The sequence below is a fragment of the Engraulis encrasicolus genome, chromosome 10 (assembly GCF_034702125.1).
Source record: "Engraulis encrasicolus isolate BLACKSEA-1 chromosome 10, IST_EnEncr_1.0, whole genome shotgun sequence".
Lineage (NCBI taxonomy): Eukaryota > Metazoa > Chordata > Actinopteri > Clupeiformes > Engraulidae > Engraulis > Engraulis encrasicolus.
In genome coordinates this window covers 13,065,220-13,084,673 of record NC_085866.1, presented here as the reverse complement: position 1 = coordinate 13,084,673, position 19,454 = coordinate 13,065,220, and the positions used below count along the sequence as shown (strand labels likewise).

General features: G+C 42.6%; 1 protein-coding gene across 4 annotated transcripts; it reads right to left on the bottom strand.

The window, feature by feature from the left end:
• Nucleotides 1–285: 285 nt before the first annotated feature.
• raf1a (Raf-1 proto-oncogene, serine/threonine kinase a) lies at nt 286–18,879 on the bottom strand. 4 transcript variants are annotated; one of them, XM_063208056.1, is made up of 19 exons: nt 18,386–18,878; nt 18,187–18,275; nt 16,832–17,053; nt 16,450–16,562; nt 16,020–16,122; nt 15,742–15,899; nt 15,470–15,562; nt 12,815–12,950; nt 10,804–10,863; nt 10,639–10,663; nt 10,246–10,355; nt 9,800–9,917; nt 9,079–9,163; nt 8,693–8,869; nt 8,314–8,360; nt 8,056–8,174; nt 6,672–6,803; nt 4,588–4,722; nt 286–1,150 (listed from the first exon to the last, which is right to left on the bottom strand). In XM_063208056.1, the coding sequence occupies exons 3-19, from the start codon at nt 17,027–17,029 to the stop codon at nt 1,010–1,012; spliced, it is 1,950 nt and encodes a 649-aa protein (XP_063064126.1). In that variant the 5' UTR covers nt 17,030–17,053; nt 18,187–18,275; nt 18,386–18,878; the 3' UTR covers nt 286–1,009. The 4 variants fall into 4 exon arrangements, with proteins under 4 accessions (XP_063064126.1, XP_063064128.1, XP_063064129.1 ...); XM_063208058.1 differs by lacking the exon at nt 18,187–18,275 and having other exon boundaries at nt 18,386–18,879; XM_063208059.1 differs by lacking the exon at nt 10,804–10,863 and having other exon boundaries at nt 18,386–18,876.
• Between the last annotated feature and the right edge of the window lie 575 nt (nt 18,880–19,454).

The following is a 19,454-nucleotide window of genomic DNA, read 5'->3' as shown; positions in this document are numbered from 1 at the left end:
TGTGGTTTCAACTCAACCCAGTGGGTGTGGTAGGCATTACTCAACGCTGGTGTGAAACGCATGCCTGCAGTGCCTGCCTTGCCTACCCCACCCCCCTGTACATTCATATTTTCACGTTACATAAGCTCAGCACGCTTGCAAGAGTGGAATAAAGTGCTCGAGTTTTATTTCCAAGAAAATGGTCTTGGAACTCATGTCAGCATGAAACTGCTGACTGCATTGTGAAAATTTACTAAGCCAAAAAAAAGAAGAAGAAAGAAAAACGAATGGCAGATAACAAGAAAGCTGTGTGTAACTGCATTTACTGATAGTTAAGATTAACTTACTTTTTTATTAAAATAAAACGAGATCAATTAACAGAAATCTCCACTTTCTCAAGGAAAAAAACCCTCTCCACTTTCACAAAAAAATAACCCAAAAACAAATAAACAAAAAAACAGTACAAGACTGTCTGTATTTTTTTCTTAAAAAATGCTGCTGACCATCTCTTTTTAAATATTAACACCATTTCATGGCCAAAAATAACTACATTTCATAATCGTGACCGTGATATAGCAGACAGACAAAAAGAAAAACAGTCAATTTGTTAGTTTGCACGGTTGTCTGAATTTAAACAGGATCGCACTTAAAAAAAAAAATCTGTCTCTTCACGACTGGGGAAAAACAAGGCTTCGATTCATTCTTCTGGAGGGTAATTTCTGCTCCTCTACACAGGGACAACATCTCCCCAATAAGCCAACGAGAAGCAGACAAGCCACTGTCATTTGCAACCGCACAGGCCAAGAGCAACTCTGTGTCTGTCTCTCTGTCCACCTGTTTGTCTGTCTGTCTCGTTCTGCTTCCCTTCATACATCCAGACGTCCACCTTCAGGCAATGACTTCCATGAGGACATTTTGTCCCCAGAAGGTATTGAGTGGACACGGTCGGTCACACAGGGGAGCGTCCATGTGGCTTCCGTGTGTGTGTGTATGTATGTGGGTGTGTGTGCAGCGCTTGTTGGGCCTGGCATTAGAAGACTGGCACCCTCATGGAGGTAAAAGTGCAGGAGTTGATGTCCTCTGTGTGCGAGGCTCTGTGCAGGGAGGGCTCGGAGGTACTCCTGTTGATCTTGGGGAGCGAGTGCTGCAGCAGCTCGATGGACGACAGGATCTGCAGAGGCCAATAGACAAACACAAGATGGCAATAGCGGTTACACACCATTTTATACGTGCATATTCAGGGGTGATAGAGATCAAAAATCCTGAGCCTGAACTTTTTCCCCTGCTCTAACGACGACGACAAGATACTGCATAGTGACGTAACGTAGGCCTATTTTGACACATTATTCAAACATTTAATAGCCTGTGTATGACAATTATTCAAGCCTGATAGTAGAAGAAAACCCTGAACCTTTAACACTTTCTGAGATAAGAATAACCTAATGGCTAATTTTATTATCAATGTTTTTATTTTTGCAAACTCTGTCAAGCCTGAAATCAGGCATGGAGCCTGAATACTATCAGCCCTGCATATTGCATGAACTAAATACTGGGCATCTCAAAACTCTAGTGCGCTGACTTCCAAAGTGTATCAGCCTGATTAGTCACACCCAGTGATTAGATACTCCGTAGAGTTCACCAAAGAGTATCCAATCACTGGGCGTGACTAGGCTGATACACTTGGAAGTGCGCGCACAAGAGTTTTGAGAAATGCCCACAGTGTGTGGGGCGGTGGTGGCCGGGGAGAGCCTGTTCGGCAACCAGAATGTTGCAGCTTCAAGCCCCATTCAGCCTGACCCTCCTCGAAGTGTCCTTGAGCAAGATACTTAACCCCAAATTGCTCCTGGTGGCAGGGTGGTACCCTTTGTGGAAGCCACGGCCACCGGGTGTGTGAATGTGAGTGTGAATTGAGTGAATGTTAAGCATACATGTAAAGCACTTGGGGCAGAGAGAGTAGATAATAGAGAGGTTCCGTTGGCCCATTGTTTCCTGGTTCTACTGTCGAAAGGGGGAGGGGGGGAAATCCCCCTTTAGGCAGACCTAAGGACTGTTCTATTCATTCTAGGAGCATTATGACATGCCCCTTTAGGCAGACCGGAACCTGGTCACGTTAGGTGCCCATAGAAACCTATTATGTTGGCATATCTCTATACAGTATACTTAAAGAATATATGCTTGGAGTGCTCAAAGTGGAGTGGAAAAGCGCTATAATAAATGCAGCCCATTCACCATTTTTTGTGTAATAATGCATGACTGCTTGTAACATGATGTACTTGGACTGTTACCACATGGTTAGGATATGTACATTGCAAGTACTGTACATAAAGTAATATGTTGATGCATGTAGATATATTAAAACACAACAACAACAATAACACAAGTTGCATAACAGTTGCATACAACCAACTGCAAATTGTAGCTACAAACACTGTAGATCACAAATGAGTCAGCACATCAAACTACTGTATTTTGTCAATTGCAAATATTACAACTCTTCGTACATTAAACTTTGCTGAAAACTCAATCTCATACCCATGGACAATATACAATGCAACATGTGATAATATGGCGCAATATCACAACTATGAAGTTGAATTCAAAGCGCTACGTTAAATATCCCTAATAAGCCTTTACCGCCTGATTCTTAAGAGCAGCTAGCCATGAAAGCCTAGCCAGCAGTGGCTATGGGGACATGCTACTTACTTACACCACACTGCTGAAAGAGGAAGGACAAAAATGAACAGGCATATTCTCAGAGTGAGACCTATGTATGGCTGCATAAATGACCTCTGTTTCATCATAATCCAATGGTCTGTTCAACTCTGCCAACTCAGCCTTAACTTCATACACTGCACATTATTAGCGCTACAGCATCATAATTAAGAAATTAAAAACAAGGTATTCAGTGCCTGCATTTACTTGCCCGGATAAATTGCCATTTCATGGATACATCACCCAACATCACCAACTCCAATATCTTTGGGAATGCTCCAAATGACAAAAAAACTACCATGAGTAAGTATAATACAGTATTTTACCCTACAAAGCGGATTCCAAAAAAGTTGGGACACTTTGTATTTTGTGAATAAAATCAAAATTGTGGCATTTTCAAAACATTCAATATGTTAATAAGGTAGAACATCATATACAGACAACATATCAGTTGTTAAAGTCAAACAGAATTATTGTTTTGAGGTAAGTATGTGGTCATTTAAAATTTCACCCTTGCAACAAATCCCAAAAAAGTTGGGACAGGGCCAATAAAATGCTTTTTATATTGGATAAGACTAAACACAGCTCGGCTGCATCGAAAAAGAGGGCCACCCTCAATGTATTTCCGAGAAGGAAAATAAAGGTTCAAATCAAATCAAATCAAAACAACACAAGGGATGAGACTGAACAGTTGAATACTTTGACTGATGGCATAATTTCATTCAAAAAATAAATATTTTGATGTGCGAGACATGATTTCAGCAGCTCAACTGATAGGTGTGTTCTTCAACTTGTTTACCTTTTTGTTTTGCTTAATATGTGGCATATCCTGACTGCAAGAAAACAATTTTGTGACCTGTTTACTCTTATGATGGAACCACACTGTTAGAACATAGAAGAGATTGACATTTGCCACCATTATGGGGCAATATCTAAAGGCGGTGCTCCAAAATATAATGCCTTGGTAGCTATGTATGCTGTTTAAAGTCTGTATATATCATTCAACATTCATTTTAATGCTCTACATGAGCAAGAAGACCATAACCAAGGCACCTTTGCACCCCCTTACCATCATATATGCTCTCTTTAAGACTGAAAACTAAACCAAGCTGAAGTATTGATTTTCTATATAACCTGGAGGGTGCATGACTCCTAGATTTAAAAAAAGGATGAAATATTTTCCATTCTGTAATCAGAGGACAGGTTCACATGTCTCCTAGGTCCATCTAGAATGAGCTTCCCGCATGCAACACTGTTTAATGTCTGCATCATGTGCATTAATCAAGTGTTGTGTTTATGGTCATTTTTTTCGAGAGCTGTCATTGTTGGAGTGTCATAGTTTGCTTATTGACGACGAGTATGTCATGATCTCATAACTCATGCAATGATTAAACAGAAATCTATATTACGGAAATAGGCCTTATATGCCTGCAATTTTGATAATTCAATCTTTCTGTGTAATAGATAAGTAATTAGCCCCTCAAAATCTTCGCTTCTGAGTGCCACAGCCTCTCTGTGAAGGTATTTTATTTGTGCATTCATGTTGGCAGTCAATATAGTTCCTTTCAAAATATTCTTCTTTGTGTTATTTTTAGAATTATCCAACTATTACAACATGTTTTGGCCCTGTCCCAACTTTTTTGAGATTTGTTGCATGGGTCAAATTTGAAATGATAACATAATTACCTCAAAACAATAATTCTGCTTGACTTTAACAACTAATATGTTGTCGGTACATAATGCTCTACCTTATTAACATATTGGATGTTTTGAAAATGCCAGCATTTTTATTTTATTCACAACATACAAAGTGTCCCAACTTTTTCGGAATCCGCTTGTATAAATAAGGGCTTGCTTGGTTCTTAAAGGACAAGACCTTTTTTGTGCAAAGCCTACCTGAGGGAAGAGAGGTCGCTCATCCTTGGACTTCTTGATGCAGTCGGCCACCAGCCTCTTCATGGCTTTGGGACAGCTCTTGTAGAGCTTACTAAGGTCTGGACACAGGTAGCCTCGGCCTACCATGAAGATGATCTGCAGAGAGAGAGAGAGAGAGCGACAGAGAGAGAGCGACAGAGAGCGAGAGAGCGAGAGAGAGAGTGAGTGAGTGAGTCACTCTATGACAACTTGTACTGAGACTGGCCAATCCTCAACAACACAAACTCCTCTCAGACAAGCACAGTCATTGTGCGACAGGTGAGGCCAAGAAAGAGGTTCACTTTCTTCTTCAATGTGGAAAATAAAGTACAGGAATTATTCAATGAATTTGCCCACATAATCCCACAATTCCAGGATCTTGACAAAGATAAGATCATTTCTGTCCTACTGTCCAAGAACAGGACAGGCCGCAACTTGCACGTCAGTGGATGTCATAAGCAAAAGGGACATTGCACAGGGCAGCACCTTGGCCAGCAATCTGTGTGTACAACTACCGGCACTCATGTGGGCATATCACACATACAGTGCACCCGTTGATGTGCACACACACACACAGAAAAAACATGCACACACACACTTCCCTTGACGTACTGTATCATTTTACAATTTAATGAATGCATGTTCAATATATATTTGTGCTTCGGCAAAGCAATCATGTACTTGTCATGTCAATACAGTTTCTTGAATTTGTGTATGTGTGTGAGTGTGTGAGTGAGTGAGCGTGTGAGCAAGTGAGTGAGTGAGAGAGACAGAGCGAGCGCTGAACAGGGGTGTGTTTCTCAACAATGTTGTTGCTAACTACGTGTAGTTGGTTGCAATGCCAATCCCATTGACAACCTATAAACATGCTGTACCTGTCCGTGTTCACTTTCTAAAATGGCAGAACATCAAGCTGGTGGAGAAAATAATTGTCTCCATTATGGCACCCAATGTGAACAATTAATTATATTAAAACACGGACGGAAAAGCTGTCCAAGTCACAGTTTGATCAGGGAAGAGTAACAACATGGCAATAAAAACACCAGTCTTCAGTCTACTGCTGTCCCCTGGTCTATAGGCTACCAATCCGTCTTGCCCTCTCCAATGCTTTTCCATCCCGTGGTCGGGATATACAGAGAAGATTCAATTACGAGCCTAAATTTAGGTTCAGTGTCTGCAAGACAATTGCTCCTGTGAGAGTTACAGACTGTAGGATCAGGAGGGAAACGCGACCATTACCAGCCACAAAGTCCATGGGACCAAACAAACAGTGAAAAAATCTCCAAACGGTCAGAGCCAGCGTGGGATCATACAACAACCAGGCTGGTTTGTTCCCAGAACAAGCCTCATGCGCAGAAAGTCTATAGCCGACCAGTGGCGGAACAATTGCACACAGGGCCCCAGGGCAAACCACCTATTGGGCCCCTCCATACAACCTGTCGTGGTCACAATAAGGCCCCCCAACACCAATACAGCAGGGCCCTGGGACCCGGGGCAAATGCCCTGCCTGTCCCCCCTATAGCTCCACCCCTATAGCCGGCCTTCCTTGTGCCATCTGGTGGGGCAGAAATGAGTTACAGGACATGTTGACAAACGCCACAACTACTGACAATGTGGAGTATTGTTCAGTGCTCACCATGTTACTTCAGGGATAAACATGTTTGAGGTTAACTCGTTTAAATGGTTAGTGACACCCATGCAGCATGTTTAAGCAATCACATTTTTAACACAGGGACAGTGTCAAGCCCCTCTGCAGGTTTCGTCTAGAATAGTGTTTCTCAACGGGGGCACTACAGCCCCCAAGGGGGCGTTGGGGAGCCTTAGGGGGGCATTGAGAAGGACACAACTCAGAGGGGGCGATGCATAGTTGCCATTGGGAGGCATTAGTCAACTTTATTTTTGAATACTAAAGGGGGTGCTGGCAGGCTTTAAATGAGGTCAATGGGGGGGCTTGGGAGGTTTATGATGAGGTCCAGGGGGCGTTTATTCAAAAGGTTGAGAAACACTAGTCTAGAAGGAAAGGGCCGTCCGTCAAAGCCAAGCTGCCTCTGAGTGTGGTACCATACCTGATCCCGGCTGGAGATCTGGGAATAGGGAAGCTCGCCAGTCATCAGCTCGTAGAGCACCATTCCGTAGGAGTAGACATCGGACTGGAAGCTGTACGGATTGTTGTCCTCCATTCGGATGACTTCAGGAGCCTAGAGAATCACAGGTCAAATGCTCAGGAATGTATGGAAACATGTGGATTCATTCTTTATATCAGTGTCCAAGTATCAAACATGTAGCTTGAAATTGAAAAGTACTGAGGGGAATCTAGGAAAAGCAATGCAGCAATCAAAATGTATTGAATATATGAAAATAAATGGAGGAAGATTTAATGCTAAAATGTGGCCTACATGTGGTTGAAAATAGATTAGGATGGATTTTTTTTAACTAGGGGTGTAAATAATAATCGAAATGTATCCATGCATCTGTCCTACGGACAACGATTTAGTGGAATCGTATCGCATCGTGGGGCATTCATAAGTATCTAAAATAATCGAATCACTGGCCCCTGTCCAATGCCCTAACTCCCTAACATAATAGAAGTGGAAAAGTAATTGGAAAAATTTAATCATATCGTATCGAGGGGAATTCTTAAGTATCGAAACTAATCGAATCCCTGCTTTAAGAAATCGATACCGTATCGTATTGTCATGGAGGCTGTGATTTACAGCCCTACTCTTTACTATAAGCAGTCAGGAGCTATGATTTCTCAAGGTAGTGGGTACGCATATTTTATGAGTAAGTAAATGAGATCTTCCCACAAAATCCGCCACTGACTCTTGATCTCCCAACCTTACAGTCACAGCTACAGTTCGGCATGGGAGGCACAGTACGACACGACTGAGCTAAAGGTCTAGGGCTGATAGCTCAGCGCTAGCAATCTGTATGAGGTTTCGGAGGGGAGGTTTACTTACTGTACTGTATGTTCTACCACCGAACTCTGCCATTTAGCATCCATTACACTCCCCCTCGCCCCATGTGTGTCTCCGGCACGAGTTTTACCGAGGTGTTCTTGCGTAGCCTGCTAATCAGGGCTCACGACCTTCTAGTCACAGTGCTTCAGTTCATAGTACTGTACAACCAGAGATTCTTTAAGTATCAATCTACTCTCTCTGGTTCAACTGTATGAGGCTTCATGCAGGAGGTTTACTGACGTTCTACCGCTGAACTCTGCTAGCAGGCATCCATTACATGTACAATCACAAAATGGGCATTTCTCGAAGTCTCAAAGTGTGCGTCCTTTGAAGTGTATCAGCCTTCGTAATCACGCCCAATAATTGGGGTATCCAATCGAGTATCCAATCACTGCGCGTGACTAATTAGGCTGATACACTTCTAAGGCTCATACACTTGACATTGGGAAATGGTGGCTGGGGACATTGGGAAATAGTGGCCGTCTCTCACCATCCATAGTATGGACCCTGAAGGCTGTTCCACTTGGTGGGACCCACTCCATCGAGCCTTTACGGTGGCTAGACCAAAGTCTCCTATTTTCACCGTCAAGCCCTCATGCAAGAAAATGTCTAAAGAGTTGATGTTAAGGTTCTCAACATACTGCATACATCATTCATACATACAGTACATTCATCAACATTCAACTCCGAGGCAAAGCTTTGTGGTAAATGAATGTGCATATAATCAACTCTTTTTCAAAAAGGATACTGTTTGATTTCATGTCTCGATGAATGATGTTCTTTGCATGCAAATAACTGAAATAGGAAAAAAACAAAATATATTGTAAAGCAGCGCACTGACACATATTTTTGCACAAAAATGCTACAGCAAAACCATCATGCCTCAAATACACTACCGTTCAAAAGTTTGGGGTCACTAATTTTTCCAATTATTTTTTGCAAGTTAAGCTCTACACATCTATTGAATAGCTTCAAATGGTACAAAGCTATTGTTCGTTATCGTTCAGGTAAACATGGCCTGATGGTTTTATGTGGCACATGGAATTTTGTAACGGAGAACTGGAAAAAATATATACACAATAACACAGAAGCCAGCTATCGATGACAACCAATTCCTCGAGCCTTACTCCATGCCCTGAGCCGTCTGCCTGGCGATATCGATGAGTTGGAACATCTGGAAGTTGGTCTCCAGCATGTGGAGATGCTTGTACAGACTGCTTCCCTCACACCACTGAGTCACAATGGCAAGGTTTCCTTTCGTCATGTAGCCCATAAACAACAGGATGTTGACATGTCTGGTCTTCCTGCAGCCAAATAAAGCCAAAAAAAAGTTAAAAAAAACAAAACGTGTGTATAAAAATATCAGTATAATGGAGGAATGCAGGCCATGTTCTACTAATTCCTAAAGGACATCAGTGAATGGGCAAAATAAATTTGATTGTTTGATTTACGTATACATAGGTATTATTTGTCATATGAGGTTATGAACCTTTCTGTGAGCGGTCACCTTTACCTTAACACTGCAACCTCATTACGGAAAGCTTGGAACTGCTCTGGTGTGGGGTTGATCACCTTTAAAATCTTGACTGCAACATCACCTGAGAAAAGAAACCGGTGCATTTAATTGTTAATTGCAGTTAATTGTAAACCATCAACTGACACAACTTGTTTCAGTTTGAACATGCAGTATAGAGATGCAAACTTTGGGACACATAACTTCTCATGATTTAAGGACATTCCACAAATCATTAAGTGAATCATTTATTGAATATAAATGACATTAACCGACAAAAAAGTAATTGTAACCTTAGTGAATTATAATCACATCAAGACTAAAGCTGGGCTCAAACTATACAACTTGTGTCAGATTTTGACGTCGAGTTGCGCTGCACACATAATAGGAGGATCGCAACAGTCAGTCATAGCTCACTTATCGTAAGAGACAATACCCAATGATCTATTTCTAGGCGTAAATATCAAACAGTGCTTGATATCTACGATTTGTCGGAAATTCCTTGAATCAGCAAAACTCTGTCTTAGAACGTCACACACAGCCAAAAAATTTTGCCCGACAATCGCTTGCGATGGCCCTGGAGGGTAACGGTCCACCAATTTTTATAAGGGAGGGTTTCAGCTGAGAATCGAGCCAATAGTCGTGTAGTTTGAGTCCGGCTTAACACACACACACGCACACAAACACACGCACACACACACAAGAAAAGGTAAATGCTGACCGTGCCATTTCCCTTTGTGTACAGTTCCAAAGGAGCCCGATCCGATTCGCTGTTGAAGGATGACCTCACTGGCTTCGATCTCCCAGTAGTAGCTGGAATCTCTCTTATCCCTCGGCCGCTGTGGACATCAGCAAGCATCAGGCCCCATTGCAAAATCATTACAGAAGCACGCAAGCACTTCTTCTGTTCTTTACTCTCTCAGTGGGTCAGAAGTGGAATTGGCCATCTTATCTCTCAAAACTACAGAATAGTGACATGCTTTTGAAAATTCAGAATGGTCTATCAGAATTGTAAGAGTTAGACAACCTGCTAAAACAATTTTGGAAACACAATTTAAAAGGTAGAGAAAAAAAACAATGTAGTGATATCATTATGCAAACTTTGAGATATTTCAGTTAGCTGAACAGCTACACTGTACGTAGATTACAGTTTGAGAGTCTGCTTACGATCTTGATTTTCTCCTTATCGCCAAAGGATCCTGCCCTCTCCTTCTGTGCTGGGGCTGGTGCTTTAGGTGTGGACCATCCGGTAGGGCTGTGGCTCGGGGAGCTTCCATCTTGTTCATTATGAAAAGGACAGAATGCAGAAGAGCCAAATTAGTCATGCAGTACTTTCATATTGATGCAGTCGGCAACTCTGGGCCCGCCCATGAAATTGCTTGTTTTCCCCCACGTTTGGTAATTAATATGCCTAATGACGGGCTGCGATTGGCACAGCACGACCACGTGTGGAGCATTTGGAGGGGAAAACAATGCAGTTTTATGGGCGGGCCAGAGGGGCCGACTGAGTCAATACTCAAAGTGAAATGTTTCTGAAAATAAAGTCTTCCTGTTACCTACCTGAACTATGACCTAGCATTGCATCCTAGAGAAACAAAAACAAAAACGTAAGGTCAGTAATCATCTGTATCATTTTCGGAGACACCTGCAGTGCAATGTCAAATGTGCTTCACGGTCTCGGTCACAAGCAGAACTTTAGGTCTTGTGGAGGTGAACAATACCTACTCTTCTCCTCGGACAAAATCGATGGCACCAGGAGCTAGGACAGGCATTCAGGAAATCTAGCTACTCATCAACATGAAACGACAACAAGCAGGTACAGACAGGGAAGAGAAGGAAATGTGCACAAGTGAAAGGGGAAAATAGTAGTAGACGGTGAGGAAAAGGAACATTTAAGTTTAAGATTAGAAACTCTACAGGGTGAGGAAAATTGGGAAATGTGAGCCATATTACAGACTAGATTAACAGTTAATGAAAAGTTGGCAAATAGTAGACGAAAGATTCAGCAACGATAACATGCATGCTTTGCTACATTATAACACCTTCAACAGCCTCCATCGCGAGATGTGAAAACATCTCATGCACGACAGGCCAGTGTCCCAGCTTCAGCTCAGATTACGAAGCCTATTATTAAACACTCAATATCAATCAAGTAATCAAACACCTCGTCACTGATAACTGAGATACGGGCATCACATTGGCCTCTTTCTCAGCGGATTCAGATGCAAGGGCAGACAGACAGAGCTGTTGCAATGACGAGTGTAGTTATTTTTTGCTGAGGACTGGGCAGTCATGACTGTGCTGTGAAATTTATTGTAGTCCTTGACTACTGTATATATACACCCGAATGACAGGTTTCATAATCAAGTTTGCACATTGCTAACCTCTATCACGTCAAATGAGGTAGGCAATCATTTGTACATTTAGTGTAATCATGCATGAACTAAAGAGACTCTTCATCAGGCTCATTTATGAATCATACTCCATGCGCCAAACTGTAGCAGTACGTACAGCAAGTCATCTAACAAACTGTATTCCATCATTGTAGCCAAAAGAAAACGTCCATACATCAGCAGTTTATGGCAATCGGACGTTCTCATGACTGTTGACTCATGAGGATTACTTGTCTATTTGGGGTATTGGTAACACTTTATTTTAGGGATACATCTATTAGCACTAATACATACAATGTTAATGCCTGCATAAGTAACTTGTAAGGCATGTACTAAGCAAACGCTAAGGCCTACTAGGTCCTTACTAAGATTAAATTGGTAATAAATCCCTTATTGTGCATGAACAAGACATTTGCGAATACATGCCTAACAAATGTTTGATTTTGCTTTGTACATACCTTACAAGTCACTAATACAGGGACATTGAATGTATTAGTGCTAATAGATGTATCCCTAAAATAAAGTGTTACAGGGGTATTATATGGTCAAAAAGCAGGGTAATAATACCTTCTTTGTAAGTAACTGCACTTCGGTCTGCTCTACACGAAACACATTCTTGACCTCAAGTGGCTCAAGTGAAGAACAGAACACAGCTCTGCTGTCTTTGCAAATGTTCTCCTAGCTTGTTTCTCAGTCATAGCAGCCCTAAGTAAACAGGGTTAAGTGAGAAACCAGGACCCCTTTTCTCAAAAGCATAGTTGTTAACCAATTAGCAACTTAGTAGGTTGCCCATGGGAAAATGCATTGCAACCCAACCAAGTAAGTTGCTAACTTACGTAGTTAACAATGACACTGTCGAGAAACCCACTGCTGGACAAGTTAACCTGTGAGTAAAGTGGTAAACCTGCATATACATAGATAGCCTGCATGCAACATTTACAGGGGTGATAGTGAAAAAATATCTTGAGCCTGAATTTTCCCCCCCTGCTCTAACGACGCCGACAAGATACTGCACAGTGACGTAACGTAAGCTTATTTTGACACATTATTCAAACATTTAATAGCCTGTGTATGACCATTTTTCAAGCCTGATAGTAGAGGAAAACCCTGAACCTGTAACACTTTCTGAGATAAGAATAACCTAATGGGTAATTATTATCAATGTTTTTATTTTTGCAAACTCTGTCGAGCCTGAAATCAGGCATGGAGCCTGAATACTATCAGCCCTGCATTTAGTTAAGGAAAAGAGGACTCTAGGTTCCAATCCTTTGAATACTCCCTTAGAGTCCTCTACCAAGCAAACAACATCAGAGCTCTGCTTGGAGCATCCTCATTCTGTTTACCTCAATCATGCTGCTGTCGATGGGTAGGGTGGCGACCATGTGGACGTTAGGGGTGGACGTGGACCTCTGGCGCTGGGACAGAGCCGAGCCAGACGTAGGGTACGGGGCATGAGAGGTTGAGTATCTGTGGAAGGACCTGAAGGAGAGAGAAAAAATACAGTTCAATCATACAGTACTTAGGTCAGAACCACCCCCATGCTTGCAGATGATAGAGAGGGAAGGAAGAATTCCATATTACCAGGCATGCCAAAATGAGTATATGTTGATTTGATATAATGGTGTCAACAATAATCGATTCGGCGATGCAATGCAAAGAGGGGCATGGACGATCCAATTCAATGCGGCAAGTTCCAGAATCGACGCAGCAATTTTTTAAAAGTTTCAATTACTTCCGTGGATATTTCGGGAGCAAATTAATGTTAAATTAAATAAAAGCACTTCAAAGCATTGCAAGACAGATACAGACTGATACATAAAACAGCCAATAAATTGTTCCTCAGTATCTGACTACTTGTATTGCCTCATCATGACTGATGAAACATTTGCTTTGCTTTCAGTAGAAATGTAATGCATTGTAGAATTGAATCGGATCGAATCGAATTGCATAGAATTGAATCGCATCCCTACCTCCCTAATTATAATCGAATCGAATCGTGAGAGCAGTGCCAATGCACACCACTAATTTGATATGTCTTCAAGTTCTGCCAATCAGAGGGAGACCTGCTGGCCAGAGATGTCTCATGTTTTAGGACTTTATGGTGTATATTTTAATTTTTCACCACCATGAAAACTAATCAAATATTGCAAATTTCCCCAGTACTATGTAATAGTCATCAACCAAATATTACAGACACACCGCAAGGGATGTAATAACTCAGATGTACGCAATGTTTAGTCATTTCAGTACATTTCATGCTATGGTAGCGTACGTCATACCATGCAATGTTCTGAAATGACTGAGTTTCACATCACGATGAGGGAAACCTTTCCGACACTTTCACAAGTGCAAAACCATCAAAAGTCCTGACATCCTGAATACGTCTGTGAGGTACACCACAAACTCAAACTGTCAAGTCTCAGAGGGTGCTTTCCAATATGCAACCTTGCATCCTCCACTTGTGCTTGTGGCCTCATGTTTTGCCGATGCCCCACCTCCGTGGAGAAAATAAATAAGTTTCCCAGCGGTCAGCCTAGCCAAAACAATTTTCGGGGCATGGTTCTTCATTCACCATCCAGTTTGACAATGACTTTACAATTGAGCTTTTGCAAGATATTGAAATTATAATGCTGTTGTCAGTGATGTCATCATGACATATTACTTCCTGGTACAAGGCCACAAGCACAAGTGGAGGACGCAAGGTCGCATATTGGAACGCAACCAGTGACACAACCAGCCACGTCAGACATTGCCCTGGGAAGATGCTGCTATGCTGGCTCACGCCCGTTTGCTCCACTCCGCTGCACAATGGAATGCAATGTGCACACTTGTGCAGCAGGATCAAACCTACAGCCTCATGCATGGCCTATGCAGATGCATAATACCCTACCACAAAAGTGCTGATGTCAGTAGCTCAAGCTTATCTCTCGACAGCCTCTCAACATGAGGTTTGCACCACAAACAACCCTGAACACAGCCCTCAAACATGTTGTTACACAAACACGACTAAAAAAGTAAAAAAGAAACTACACACATCGTCTCTTACATAAACACACACACACACACACACACACACACACACACACACACACACACACACACACACACACACACACACACACACACACACACACACACACACACACACTTTTAGCCACAGAACTGGATTTCCAGTGGCATAATAGGCAGCATTGTGCCCTAAGGGAAATAATCCTTACTGAAAACTACTTTGGCAGAACTACTTTTAAACTGTTGGACGTGTGGAGGGAACAAAACGTTCTTTTCATGCGAGGCTTTTCAGAGTACCACGAACTGGTTAGACTTAAGGAGAGCGAGGACGCAATCGACACAGGGGATTGGTTTACGTCCGCAGCAGGCACCAGTGTGCTTTTCGCCGTCTTAACCATTAGTTTAGGTTTCACCGGCAGAACGCATGGCGTCAGTTCGTTTTCCACAGTCATTTAATCACCTTACAATCTAAGTTAATTAAATAACGAGTTGGCATCACCGGATTTACAAAGCCACACTCTGCCCTCGCAAATTTCAGCACCTTTTGGTCCTGGAGCATGAAAGACAGTATTTATGTACATCACATCACTATTGAAGACAGCAGAAGAAACGGTGCAGGTAATGACTAGCCTTAATTCCACTAAAGTCCAAACTGAACCCCCAGCTATTTATGGAATAACGAGTACTCCAAAGCTTTACTAGGCCCCATTCTACACTAGAAAGTCAATTGGCAGCCGTAAAACAAAGTAAAATACATTGACTTCAGTACTTTGTCATGAGACTAAATGACATGACAATCAGAACACCCTCAACACTAGCGATGGTCACTCCATCACATGTACATGGTAAACCACACAGTGCGACAATTTTGAAGGCATTTTGAAGGCATTTTTCAGAGTTCATCTACTTATAGCCCGTTACCTGTGTAGTGTTGAGGAGAACCCATGTGGAAAGTTACGGTGTGTGTGTGTGAGAGAAGGATAACTCACCCGCTTGGGACTCGGTTGATTGACTCTCTCATTCGACGAGAAGAGAGTGGAGGATATGACGCACCACCACTTTCACCCGGCGTTGGGAACAACCTGGCGTAAAATACAACACGGGCGATTATCACCTCAGCAACCCAACCACCTCAGCGTCAGACGTCTAGCTCTGATTGCTCTAGGTCATTATTTTAAGAGGGTTCAACTAAGAGGTAAATGGCATAATACGCAAACACGATCTTCTGCCTGTTCGAACAAGATGAGTGCAGAGAACTCACAGGAGTTGCCTGATGTTGCTCCAGTCCACGCACATGGTCGGCACTTTGGTGCTGCAGTGCTCATGGAATTTGTAGCCACACGTTTGGCAGCGAAAGCCATTCAAGAGGAACTTCTGGCAAATGTCACAGAAGGCCAACTTCAAGAATGTTTTCCGAACCTGAAAGTGAAATAAAAGGCAGGGGGTGGTCAAAACAGGCGCAGCCACTTTTCCACTGCCGGGTTAATATAAAGACACTGCTCTGGGTGATGGGTACTAGACGACATGGCAGACACTCACAAAGTTGTGTGTCGTAAGGGGGACGTGATCCAAAACCTCCACCTGCAATTCTTCCCCGATAAGTGAAGTGGAGTCTGTACTCCAATCCATGCGAGTCTTTAAACTTCAAAACACAAACAGGCACACACACACACACACACACACACACACACACACACACACACACACACACACACACACACACACACACACACACACACACACACACACACACAAAAGTAGTGAGATAATATACAGTACATGACTGCAGTACAATAACATTTCATGTCTTTGAAAATAACAAAAACACATTTAGCCAAACAAATAGCCAATGTTGACCTCAAGAAATGGAGCACATCACTGTTCAGGATTACACCTTTTAATCCACCCACCGCGTTCGTTCCCTGCCAAATATTTACAACACATTATCCGAGCCAAGCTGAGCTTTTACCTCCTGTGGCCTGCGTGGAGGCGGTAGACGGCGCAGCATTCTGGCTGAAGACCCCGGACCTTCAGAGCCTTTATGAGGCAGCTTTGCAAAGTCATGCCAGGACGTACATTCACCTTCAAACGCAAAAAACAAAAAAAAACAAAAACGATGCACCACATCAGCATCACACACACACAAACATCACCATATATCCCAGAGTGTGAAATCCCAGACAAAGTAGAAAAGGCTGCACCATCTTTCTTATTTTCTTAACTAGAACGTTTAATGTACCATGTGAAGGTTACACTGATGCGTTTCAGCATGAAGCCTGTGCCCAGTGTGAAATCCTAGGGCCTCACACAGTTGCAACTGGCAAAGCTACAGCAGAGTCTGACTCACTCACCACGGTGCGTTGCTGGTTGGGGAGGTAGACTCGGATGGTGCTGCTCGTCCGGTCAGGAGTTTTGCTGTCATCCGAAGCACGGCGAAGATATGGGAAAGCTTGGGCAACAGTTGGCGAAGTGCAATGGTCCTCAAACACGGAGTCTTTCCCTCCAAGACCATTGCTTATGCTCCTCCAGGCTCCTTGAAGGTGCTCCATTGATGCGCTTCAATGCTTAATTGCCTGAATGAAGTGGCAAAACAACACAGCGGGCACACATTAAGTGACAAGCACTTTACATTATTTATGTCAAGGCATCTATGTTTCTAGTATTAAAATACACCCTACTGAAACAAGTGAAAAAGTGAAAGTGGACCCCTTTTGTCCTTGTGGCCACACAGCACACCACAACATTGGACCTCACCTCTGCTTTTAACCAACACATGTGAGCTGGAGCTGTTACAAATTGGTATAACAAACAAACAGTTAAACAGTCATAATACAATAGCTCACATGAGTAAACAGCAAAAATTGAGTCCAGTGAAATCTGTTCACTCCTGCATTCTACAGAAAGTTACCCATAGGCGTCTCCATCTTCAATCTCTCAACATGACAGTCGTGACTTTTCCTTCCCTTTTTTAAACTTCTCAAACAATGTTTGCATTGTGTTCTACATTTGCACATACAGGGATAAAAACAAATGACAAAACATACAAGGAAGGCTACAAAACTGCATGTAGCCCATATGCTATCGGGCTACAACTCTGTACAAAGTAACACAGTGCTAGCTTTACTGCATCAACAGCGCACAAAGGCATAGGGGCACAACAAATAATCTTTACATAGGCCAACATATTCAATTATGTACACCACCAAGTGCCAAAACAATACCTCGAACGTCTCAAAGTAGGCTACAAACATCGAGAGACCAACTCACATTTCCCAAGCATATAATGGACGTATGTTTGAATTTGCTCGGTACGACAATAGCATAACCTTCACTTTGCATTTCGATGTGAAATGAAAATTGAAACGTGAAAAAGTGCAACGGGAACTGTTCCTCAATGTTCCTCCTTTTCACCGAATTGGCGTTACTGCAACATACCTACTGAAGCAGCAAAAAGTTTTGATCGCCAGTTTGCAGTTTGAACAAACAATGAAACACTGTTGCGGACTGTTGACATGAGTTCTAAGGCCGCTTTTCGTACGATCCAAAACTCCTACATCACTTCAAACAACACTAAGCAAACTTTGCCAGACCATGATCAGTAAAGTATGTACTTTCAACAACAATAACGGCCTGAAAACGCTGTTAACACAAATGCATCGCCCAACAAAGGAGTTTTGGGCACACCTCTGTCAATGAACACACTTACCAGGCAAGGCTAAAAACTTCAGCTCCGCCATAACTTGAAGAAAAAGTGGAGACGCGATGACATCATCATATTGGCTAATTCGAACAGGCCTAGTGCGGACAGGACATAGCGGACAGATCAGTGTCGATCAACTTTCTTAATAATTCTCAAAACATGTAACTGTAAAGGACATTGCGAGAACGTTACATATAATACTAACCAGTTTAGTTAGGCTTGATAGCTTGTCAGCCCTTCCCATATGTGGGAGTCGCTGGGAAAATAGTATCCGTGGAGTCACGCTCCCAATAATAAGATGTAGCCTACCTCGCATGTGTTTTGTAGCCTATTGAAAATCCAAATCCACATACAAGTATATTTCCATTCCTGTGTTTGTTTATCAGTGCGAGTGATGCCCTCTCCTGTGAATGTGTGCAGCGAATGAGGTCTCAGACTTTTTCCAGCGGTCGTCTGACGCCATTGATTGAAATTGGACCCCCAGTCATTCCGGCTGAGAATTGCGTTGTGACCAATGACATAAGGAGAATTGTTGAAGTAGTTATTACGTGATTATTGTTAATAGAATTTGCACGAGCCTATATTTTCAGACCTACCATACTTGGCATCGCATACTAAACTGAATAAACTCTTGCATGGCGAAGCAGCTGGAAATGTTCATGTTTCATTTCCAGATGTCATAAAACCTCGAGAAACGTTTGGCATCATCTGAAACAAGACGGTTCAGGCAAAAAAAAGAAAAGTTAGTAGCTCTACCAGTGGCGGAACAATTGCACACAGGGCCCCAGGGCAAGACACTTGTAGGGCCCCCTATACAGCTTGCCAAGCTCACAGTAGGGCCCCCACCACCAATACAGGAGGGCCCTGGGCCCAGGGGCAAGTGCCCTGCTCGCCCCCCCTATAGCTCCGCCTCTGAGCTCTACTGAAGTTCCCTTTTTTGGTCTAGCCACACACGTAGCATGCAAGAGAGAGAGAGAGAGAGAGAGAGAGAGAGAGAGAGAGAGAGAGAGAGAGAGAGAGAGAGAGAGATGTTGTTTTAGAATAAGTATAGTTTAGGAAAGGCGAGGTATTTCATTGAACAACTGAAAAAGGCACCAGGGAAAATAGCACAAGACCAGGTGGCGTACTGATCATTTCCCCTCACATGAACAATGTGCATTTAAACACTCAAGGAAAAAAAGTGTATGGTGATTGTCATCAATATATAAATCGTTTAATTCGTAAAATCGTTCTCACTGGAAATACAAAGATCTCGGCACTAATAGAGGCGCAGC